The sequence below is a fragment of the Xyrauchen texanus genome, chromosome 25 (genome assembly GCF_025860055.1).
Source record: "Xyrauchen texanus isolate HMW12.3.18 chromosome 25, RBS_HiC_50CHRs, whole genome shotgun sequence".
In the NCBI taxonomy this organism is placed as follows: Eukaryota; Metazoa; Chordata; class Actinopteri; order Cypriniformes; family Catostomidae; genus Xyrauchen; species Xyrauchen texanus.
Genome location: NC_068300.1, coordinates 926,675 through 937,449, shown reverse-complemented (window position 1 = coordinate 937,449; position 10,775 = coordinate 926,675). Strand labels below are relative to the sequence as shown.

Here is a 10,775-nt window from a genome sequence, read left to right as displayed (position 1 = left end):
ATCCGTTCTTTTAACTCATAATCGATCACTCGTCATGTGACCTCAAAGGGTCCTAGCCACTTGGCGAGTAATTTAGAGCTCTATGTGGGGAGTAATCCAAGGACTTGATCGCCTGGTGCAAATTCCCGTATCCAAGTACCCCTATTATACATACATTTCAAGCGTCTTTTGTGCACATACTTACGAATCATATTCTTTAGTGTCTGATTAAATAGTTTACCAAGCTGTCTGTTTAGGAGTGGTAAAACTCACGTAGTGTACGTGACATAAACATCTTGCTCTGATCAGTGACTTTCTTTCAGAAGCTCCATTTGGGAGATTATTCTGAAGAGATGTTACACAGAGGCACTGCTTCCTGATATCGCATTGCATAGTCCATTCCACTCTAATGGCCGACAAGGTCCATGTCAATTCTTTGGAAGGGGACCTCGATCAATGGAAGGGGGCGCAATGGTGCTTTTGGGGTGGCCGTAGGATTCACCAACTGGCATTCAGTCCGGACCAGACCTCAGGCCCACACCTGCGGTAGCAGATTCATCAGCCTGTGGGGGAGAGCGAAGAGGGTTAGGGGAAACCGGCAGGACGAACGGCCCACGGGACTGGGGAGCCAGTTATGGGGTAGGAAAAGGAGAGGGGAAGGGTGAAGGAGAGAGAAGAGGGCTCACCAGCCCCCGAGTATGCCGCCATATGGTCCTCAGCCAGCTGGACCTCCCCATCCAGTGACGCTGGTCGGTGGCACTGGACCCACTCAGCTGTCCCGTTCAGTAGCCGGGCGATGAACTGCTCCAGTACCACCAGATCGAGTAGCTTCTCAGCATCGTGATCTTCAGCCCGCATCCACCTTCGGCAGGCATCACGGAGCTGTCTGGAGAAGGAGAATGGGTGGCTGTACTCACCAAGCGTCAGTGACCGGAAGCACCGACGATGCTGCTCCGGGCTACGGCCGACCCGATGCAAGATGGCTCTTTTCAGATCCACCAGGAGGTTGATGGGCTGCGAGTTAACAGAGTACCCAGTCAGCAGCGGCAGTAGGCGGACCTTACACTGGGAGTTCGGCTACTTCCCCTTCTCAGCCGCAGCTCGTAAAAAACCTTCGGATTGTCAACAGACGATTTGTCGCATTTTGTATGAATAGTGCCTTCCAAATTGACTTGAGAAGCTACCTAAATAAAGCTTATAAAAGTTATTGTGTCAGTGAGATAAATAATGAAATGTGTGTGTGTGTGTGTGTGTGTGTGTGTGTGTGTGGCGTGTATTTATCACTTTGTGGGGACCAAATGTCCCCATAAGGATAGTAAAACCTGAAATTTTTGACCTTGTGGGGACATTTTGTCGGTCCCCATGAGGAAAACAGCTTATAAATCATACTAAATTATGTTTTATTGAAAATGTAAAAATGCAGAAAGTTTTCTGTGAGGGTTAGGTTTAGGGGTAGGGTTAGGTTTAGGGGATAGAATATAAAGTTTGTACAGTATAAAAACCATTATGTCTATGGAAAGTCCCCATAAAACATGGAAACACAACAAGTGTGTGTGTGTGTGTGTGTGTGTGTGTGTGTGTGTGTGAGTTTTCTGTGAGGGTTAGGTTTAGGGGTAGGGTTAGGTTTAGGGGATAGAATATAAAGTTTGTACAGTATAAAAACCATTATGTCTATGGAAAGTCCCCATAAAACATGGAAACACAACATGTGTGTGTGTGTGTGTGTGTGTGTGTGTGTGTGTGTGTGTGTGTGTGTTAAGGGTTGTGTTAGAGGACGGTTCTGCTGAAGCTCAGGTCTGGTTCTCCTCTGACACCATCTCTGATCTTCTGATGCTGGATGCGGCTCAATGGGAGGGGCTTCAGAGACACGTCAGGGTCAAAGGTCTTGTGAGGGTGTACATACGTGGGTGGAACATGGTGAGTAATTTAATGTACATACATTTACATATGAGCACATTCAATTCATGTGTTTTCTAACCTGTGTTTGTGTGTATGTGTGTTTGTAGATGTGTGATGTAGATCCTGATGATTATCTGGTTCAGTATTTGTGCTGTTTGTGCTCCAGTAACACAGTGTGCCGACAAATTCACCTCACCTGCCGACAACAAACACAAAAAACAGGTAACACACAGTTATTTAATACACTCAGTTCTGCATTGTTTTGACCGGGTTCTCTCAGTTAACCATGTCTAGAACATACTTTTCATCCCCTTTTGACAGGGACTAATCAGCTGTTTTTAAACAATCCGATAATCCAGATGATTCCTTTTACTGGACGACACATTGCTGCATTTGTAGTTTTACATTCGATAGTATAAATCAAATCAGACTGAAAGGCATTTTTTCTTTCAAATTATGTAAACCATTTGGAATCACCTGCATTTATGTCTTAAAATCTGGTTTGAGCTTCATCTAAGATACAAAATGACATAAAAAGCTAATAAGAGTCAGGAGTTGGCAAGCCTGGCATCTGATTAATGAAACGAGATTGTAGGTTTGGGTTAGAGCTACTTTAACTTGACCGTTAGATATTCATCTGTTCACAGTTAGACAAACTGTCTATAAATGGAGATGATTTAGTACTATAGGTACTCTCACTAGAAGTGGCCGTTAGATATTCATCTGTCCACAGTTAGACAAACTGTCTATAAATGGAGATGATTTAGTACTATAGGTACTCTCACTAGAAGTGGCCGTTAGATATTCATCTGTCCACAGTTAGACAAACTGTCTATAAATAGAGGTGATTTAGTACTATAGGTACTCTCACTAGAAGTGGCCGTTAGATATTCATCTGTCCACAGTGAGACAAACTGTCTATAAATGGAGATGATTTAGTACTATAGGTACTCTCTCTAGAAGTGACCGTTAGATATTCATCTGTCCACAGTGAGACAAACTGTCTATAAATGGAGGTGATTTAGTACTATAGGTACTCTCACTAGAAGTGGCCGTTAGATATTCATCTGTGCACAGTTAGACAAACTGTCTATAAATGGAGATGATTTAGTACTATAGGTACTCTCACTAGAAGTGGCCGTTAGATATTCATCTGTTCACAGTTAGACAAACTGTCTATAAATGGAGATGATTTAGTACTATAGGTACTCTCTCTAGAAGTGACCGTTAGATATTCATCTGTCCACAGTGAGACAAACTGTCTATAAATGGAGGTGATTTAGTACTATAGGTACTCTCACTAGAAGTGGCCGTTAGATATTCATCTGTGCACAGTTAGACAAACTGTCTATAAATGGAGATGATTTAGTACTATAGGTACTCTCACTAGAAGTGGCCGTTAGATATTCATCTGTGCACAGTTAGACAAACTGTCTATAAATGGAGATGATTTAGTACTATAGGTACTCTCACTAGAAGTGGCCGTTAGATATTCATCTGTTCACAGTTAGACAAACTGTCTATAAATGGAGGTGATTTAGTACTATAGGTACTCTCACTAGAAGTGGCCGTTAGATATTCATCTGTGCACAGTTAGACAAACTGTCTATAAATGGAGATGATTTAGTACTATAGGTACTCTCACTAGAAGTGGCCGTTAGATATTCATCTGTTCACAGTTAGACAAACTGTCTATAAATGGAGATGATTTAGTACTATAGGTACTCTCACTAGAAGTGGCCGTTAGATATTCATCTGTCCACAGTTAGACAAACTGTCTATAAATGGAGATGATTTAGTACTATAGGTACTCTCTCTAGAAGTGACCGTTAGATATTCATCTGTCCACAGTTAGACAAACTGTCTATAAATGGAGGTGATTTAGTACTATAGGTACTCTCTCTAGAAGTGACCGTTAGATATTCATCTGTCCACAGTTAGACAAACTGTCTATAAATGGAGGTGATTTAGTACTATAGGTACTCTCTCTAGAAGTGGCCGTTATATATTCATCTGTCCACAGTTACACAAACTGTCTATAAATGGAGATGATTTAGTACTATAGATACTCTCTCTAGAAGTGACCGTTACATATTCATCTGTCCACAGTTAGACAAACTGTCTATAAATGGAGATGATTTAGTACTATAGGTACTCTCTCTAGAAGTGGCCATTAGATATTCATCTGTTCACAGTTAGACAAACTGTCTATAAATGGAGATGATTTAGTACTATAGGTACTCTCACTAGAAGTGGCCGTTAGATATTCATCTGTCCACAGTGAGACAAACTGTCTATAAATGGAGATGATTTAGTACTATAGGTACTCTCTCTAGAAGTGGCCGTTAGATATTCATCTGTCCACAGTTAGACAAACTGTCTATAAATGGAGATGATTTAGTACTATAGGTACTCTCTCTAGAAGTGGCCGTTAGATATTCATCTGTCCACAGTTAGACAAACTGTCTATAAATGGAGATGATTTAGTACTATAGGTACTCTCACTAGAAGTGACCGTTAGATATTCATCTGTTCACAGTTAGACAAACTGTCTATAAATGGAGATGATTTAGTACTATAGGTACTCTCTCTAGAAGTGACCGTTAGATATTCATCTGTCCACAGTGAGACAAACTGTCTATAAATGGAGATGATTTAGTACTATAGGTACTCTCACTAGAAGTGACCGTTAGATATTCATCTGTCCACAGTGAGACAAACTGTCTATAAATGGAGATGATTTAGTACTATAGGTACTCTCACTAGAAGTGGCCGTTAGATATTCATCTGTCACAGTGAGACAAACTGTCTATAAATGGAGATGATTTAGTACTATAGGTACTCTCTCTAGAAGTGGCCGTTAGATATTCATCTGTCCACAGTTAGACAAACTGTCTATAAATGGAGATGATTTAGTACTATAGGTACTCTCTCTAGAAGTGGCCGTTAGATATTCATCTGTCCACAGTTAGACAAACTGTCTATAAATGGAGATGATTTAGTACTATAGGTACTCTCACTAGAAGTGACCGTTAGATATTCATCTGTCCACAGTTAGACAAACTGTCTATAAATGGAGATGATTTAGTACTATAGGTACTCTCACTAGAAGTGGCCGTTAGATATTCATCTGTCCACAGTGAGACAAACTGTCTATAAATGGAGATGATTTAGTACTATAGGTACTCTCTCTAGAAGTGGCCGTTAGATATTCATCTGTCCACAGTTAGACAAACTGTCTATAAATGGAGATGATTTAGTACTATAGGTACTCTCTCTAGAAGTGGCCGTTAGATATTCATCTGTCCACAGTTAGACAAACTGTCTATAAATGGAGATGATTTAGTACTATAGGTACTCTCACTAGAAGTGACCGTTAGATATTCATCTGTTCACAGTTAGACAAACTGTCTATAAATGGAGATGATTTAGTACTATAGGTACTCTCTCTAGAAGTGACCGTTAGATATTCATCTGTCCACAGTGAGACAAACTGTCTATAAATGGAGATGATTTAGTGCTATAGGTACTCTCACTAGAAGTGCCCGTTAGATATTCATCTGTCCACAGTGAGACAAACTGTCTATAAATGGAGATGATTTAGTGCTATAGGTACTCTCACTAGAAGTGCCCGTTAGATATTCATCTGTCCACAGTTAGACAAACTGTCTATAAATGGAGGTGATTTAGTACTATAGGTACTCTCACTAAAAGTGACCGTTAGATATTCATCTGTCCACAGTTCGACAAACTGTCTATAAATGGAGATGATTTAGTACTATAGGTCCTCTCTCTAGAAGTGGCCGTTAGATATTCATCTGTCCACAGTTAGACAAACTGTCTATAAATGGAGGTGATTTAGTACTATAGGTACTCTCACTAAAAGTGACCGTTAGATATTCATCTGTCCACAGTTAGACAAACTGTCTATAAATGGAGATGATTTAGTACTATAGGTACTCTCTCTAGAAGTGGCCGTTAGATATTCATCTGTCCACAGTGAGACAAACTGTCTATAAATGGAGATGATTTAGTACTATAGGTACTCTCTCTAGAAGTGGCCGTTAGATATTCATCTGTCCACAGTTGAGACAAACTGTCTATAAATGGAGATGATTTAGTACTATAGGTACTCTCTCTAGAAGTGGCCGTTAGATATTCATCTGTCCACAGTGAGACAAACTGTCTATAAATGGAGATGTGTGTGTGTGTGTGTTTCAGGTAAATCTCACCTGAGGAAAGTGTGTCGAGGACTCACAGAATTCATCAGCAGATTCACACCTGCACTTCAGCTACACTGCACACACATACACACACACACACTGTAACACACACTCAGTGATGCACAAAAGCATCTTTGTCATATTCATGTGTAATAATGATGTAGCAGTAATTCAAATGCTGTTGCATGTTTTGTGTTATATTGTAAAAAACACCAGATCATCTCTGCTGTCTTTTTTTCTGCCTTTCGTGCGTAATTGCTTTGAACTGTTTATTAAAAAAAGATCAAAATGATTGTGAATAAAATTTTCTTTTATTAGAAGTGAAGATAAATGTGTAAACCTTATTTTTATATTATTTTCAAAACTGAAATAAAGTTAAATAGTTCATGTACATGATAAGTTTGATCACTGGCACATTTCTAATGAAACTGACTTTGACGCGTCTTTTGAAAGTCTTGAATTCTTGAGCTTTAAGTCTGTCCAGACTGACCAATCACAGGAGAGCACATCAGAGGTGGAGCTAGTTACGAGTGAGCATTTGTGGGTGGAGCTTAAGAGAAGGCCATTGAACAGACAGTGGGGGAAAAGGGTATGTACCTCACACATACTATATATACCTTGCATATACTCACAAAGCTTCATTAAATGACTGATCCTCAGTTATTGATGATGTCATAGTGGTTGTTTAGGGTATTTGATTTGTGTTTTCAGTTTTGTATGTGATTGCCTCATCTAATATGTGGCTGTTTTTGGTAAATCACTGATATATTCAAGCTTCAGTGGTCTTGGAAGTATCATTCAATATTTGCATTGAGGTAAAGGAGGGAGGAGTTTGACAAGGAAGAGGGCGGGGCCGGCCCCCAATCAGGCTAATCAGCCAAGGAGAGGGATAAGTCCAAAGAGCACTCGGAGCGCACTCGCTGAGCATCTTTCTCTCCTGCGCTCTGACCCGCACCTGTTTGACGAGGCCTGTTTTCTACGCCAACTGGCTGTCTTCACCTGGACGCTGCAGGGCGCCGCTAACGCTCAGCGGCGACGTGTGGAACATCGACAACCATCTGTAGAATCCTCGCCTTTAGCATTTAATTTGGTCACGCCGTGAATAACTCAACATCAAAACACAAGAACGTCAACAATAGTCGAGTACACGCTTTGAGTGCAGAGTTCAGACGTGTCCTAACCAGGCGTGATGCGTCCAGCTTATGATGCAAATTGTTGCGAAAACCGAAACGTTACTTGCCGCTGGAAACTTGTTGCGTTATGCCTCGTTTGGGAAAGGTGTTATGACGAATATATTTCTGTGTGTGTTTGTTTGTTCAGTTATATATATTTCTCTTCTCTATTCGATTAATCAATATCTCATCATTAATTAATAGTTAATTAACGATTATTATTGAGACGTGATTCTTTTGTATTACTAATTGATAATGAGACTAGCATTAATGTATGCTGTAATTATCTCTCATAATGTCACGAACCCCGCTCCTCTGCCCCATCTCCGCTTCCGCGAGCACGCACACATGCACTCCGCGAGCGTGCTCGCTTCCCACTCCCTCGCTCCGCCCCCTTGAGCTCGTACGCTCTTTTTCCTCCCTCGGACTTCCACGCCCAGTTTTGCTATTACGAGCTCTCGCTCGTAAACTCTCTCCCCCCTCTGACTCATGCTCGCTTCTCACGCGCTTCAGCCAGAACATTATGACCACCTGCACTCATGCGCTTCCAATCCCCACACATTAGTTTCACCTGCACTCGTCCCTATCACCTGTCATTGTTTACACCTGCACTCGCCCCTATAAATACACCATCCTTCCGTTTGTATCCCGTTGGTTATTGTATTTAGTTCCCCGTGTCTTGACCCCCGCTAGTCTCATCTAGTTTTGCCCCCCCTCTAGTCTCACCTAGTTTTGACCTCCCTACTCGTTACCTTTTTAGCTTGCCAGCTCCCTAGTTGTTAACTGTTTTCCCGTCCTCGACCCGCTTGTTATTGTTATTCTGATTACCCCGGCTTTGACCCCCTTGCTTTCCGTGACCACTCTATTTGCTATTGCCCTTTTGTTATATCCTCGTTCCCCGGCTCTCGACTCTACGCTTTCCCTGACCATTCTCCCTCTGGATTTTCCTTACTGTACCTTCGCCTGCTCTTTATTTAATAAAAGCAGTTTGTTGACTTACATTGTGACTGTCTCATCTTGTGTGTGTGTGTGTGTTCGCTACACATAATTATGACAGTTGTAGTGTCGTCCAATTAATCAATCAACCCCTATGATGTCAACAGGGGCGGGTCATTGATGTCACATGGCCCCTCAGACTGTGATGTCATAGCTCTCTTTTGCCTGTAGAATTGTAAAAAATCTAGCTAAAACCAACCCACACTGGTCGGCTGGTTTTAGCTGGTCTGCTAGGTTAGGAGACCAGCTTAAACCGTCTGAGACCATACAACCATCAGACTGGTTTTAGGTGGGGTAACGAAACAGACCATGTTTAAACATCTTAAAGTTAGAAATCTGCTCAGAAATGCATTATACACTTCAGAAACGGCCTGTTTATGTTAAAGATATCGGTCGTATCTTTGAGGGATTTAGACGATATATTTACAACATGCTGTACTTTGATTGTTCGCGATTTGTCTTAAATAATATTTGTACACTTTTGAATGATGAATGTGAAATTACGTCACGAGGGGAAACGTGAGGCACATACTTTGAGCAGGTAAATGTAATTTTTGTGAAACGTTATTTTTCCAGCGATTTTGAATGAGCGCACTAGACGCACCAAAACCGTTGACGTTGAGCTGCACACGCAGGGTCTCTGACGGGAGCTTTTCTGAAGTGGGACGCTTTTACTCCAGAATAAAATGTATCAATGAGTTTTAAAAGGTTATGAACTAACATAAGAGATTACAGTCATAAAAAAATGAATGTGCATTATTAGATTAAACCGAGATTTATAAATACGACTAGAGTGTAATGCGTTGCTTTCAACTCAAATTGTTGCCCGAGTCCGCCATGACAGTTGTTGATTGAAAGAAGAAAATCCGCTCTAGCGCCCCCTTGTGGCATCAGCTGAGAATGCAGCGCTGACACATTTCACAACGCAACTGTGCGTGAAATGGAGCTTGCGTTGCAAGGTGCGTCTGCGTTCACATACTTGCGTAGAGTATGTTTGGGCCTTAACCCTTGTGCGACATTTTGTCTTTTTCAATTTTGTTTGTTCAATCATTTTGACCGTGTTAATGCCAATGCCATAAATGTGTATTCTGAGGGGAATTGTTATATTTCAAACTCAGTTCCTATAACACATCTATAATGCACCTATAATACATCTATAATGCCTCTATAACACACCTATAATGCACCTATAATGCATCTATAACACTATAATGCACCTGTAACGCATCTATAACACTATAATGCACCTATAACGCATCTATAACACTATAACGCACCTATAACGCATCTATAACACATCTATAATGCCTCTAACACATATATAACGCCTCTATAACACTCCTATAATGCACCTATAATGCATCTATAACACTATAATGCACCTATAACGCATCTATAACACTATAATGCACCTATAACGCATCTATAACACTATAACGCATCTATAACACATCTATAATGCCTCTAACACATATATAACGCCTCTATAACACTCCTATAATGCACCTGTAATGCATCTATAACACTATAATGCACCTGTAATGCATCTATAACACTATAATGCACCTGTAATGCATCTATAACACTATAACGCACCTATAACGCATCTATAACACATCTATAATGCCTCTAACACATATATAACGCCTCTATAACGCACTTATAATACATCTATAATGCGTCTATAACGCCTCTATAATCCATCTATAACGCCTCTGTAATGCCTCTATAATACTCTGTATAGTCACACTCAGGACCTTCAGGACACAAATGTCCCCATTAAACCCATTAAAACTGCAATATTTGACCCCAGTGCCATTAAAGCATAAAAATCATGAATTCTATGATATTATACTTTCATTCTGGAGCCCTGACTAAAACATTTACATTTGTATATTATCCACCAGATGGCGCCATTTTCCTCATGTTTTCCTATGGAGCAAATACAAGCTTTTCCCCTATTCTCTGTTTACTGTATTATGTAAACAAATGGGCATTTAAAGGGTTAAAATCCTGAAAATGAATGAATATTTGGTAGTTCTGATCAGAACTGATGTTGGTTAAAAAATTATCTCATTGAAGGTGGAAAATAACATTATAATATTATTATGGCAGTTTTTTGACGTGGACATTTTGGTGCTCTAAGGACCTCTGAGTAACGTTTTTTAAATAGACACACAAGTATTAAAGCACGGCCGATGCCGATTCTTCCTATATATAATTAATGAATGGCCATTTTTAATTTAGATGATGGCTATAGCTCTTTCTGTGTCTAACTCTTATTTCCTGGGATGACTTTTAAATGGCGAATATGCCGTTTTGGCAACACAGAAATTACCGATATGGAAACGTCGCGACATCAACATTTCTGCAATATTGTGCAAATGCCTCTTTTGTGTATTGGGCAGCCTTTGAAAGATGACAAACGCAAGTAAAAGTACATTAGCTGAACAATAATTGAGTGAATCCTAACGTTTAAGACAACATGAAATAAAAACGATAATAA

The 10,775-nt window shown here is 40.3% G+C and overlaps 1 protein-coding gene and 1 long non-coding RNA gene across 2 annotated transcripts in view; both read left to right on the top strand.

The window, feature by feature from the left end:
- The window catches only part of ctc1 (CTS telomere maintenance complex component 1), a 36,302-nt gene extending 29,746 nt beyond the window's left edge, over positions 1 to 6,556 (top strand). The window contains exons 21-23 of the mRNA XM_052091433.1: positions 1,740 to 1,896; positions 1,986 to 2,100; positions 6,100 to 6,556. Of these exons, the coding sequence (XP_051947393.1) occupies positions 1,740 to 1,896; positions 1,986 to 2,100; positions 6,100 to 6,206 (379 nt within the window). The 3' untranslated portion in view covers positions 6,207 to 6,556. The remainder of the gene's footprint in view (positions 1 to 1,739; positions 1,897 to 1,985; positions 2,101 to 6,099) is intronic.
- Positions 3,133 to 4,448, top strand: LOC127618797 (uncharacterized). Its single transcript, XR_007967505.1, has 3 exons — positions 3,133 to 3,410; positions 3,497 to 3,685; positions 4,116 to 4,448. It is a non-coding gene; the product is annotated as an uncharacterized LOC127618797 (long non-coding RNA).
- Positions 6,557 to 10,775: the final 4,219 nt, after the last annotated feature.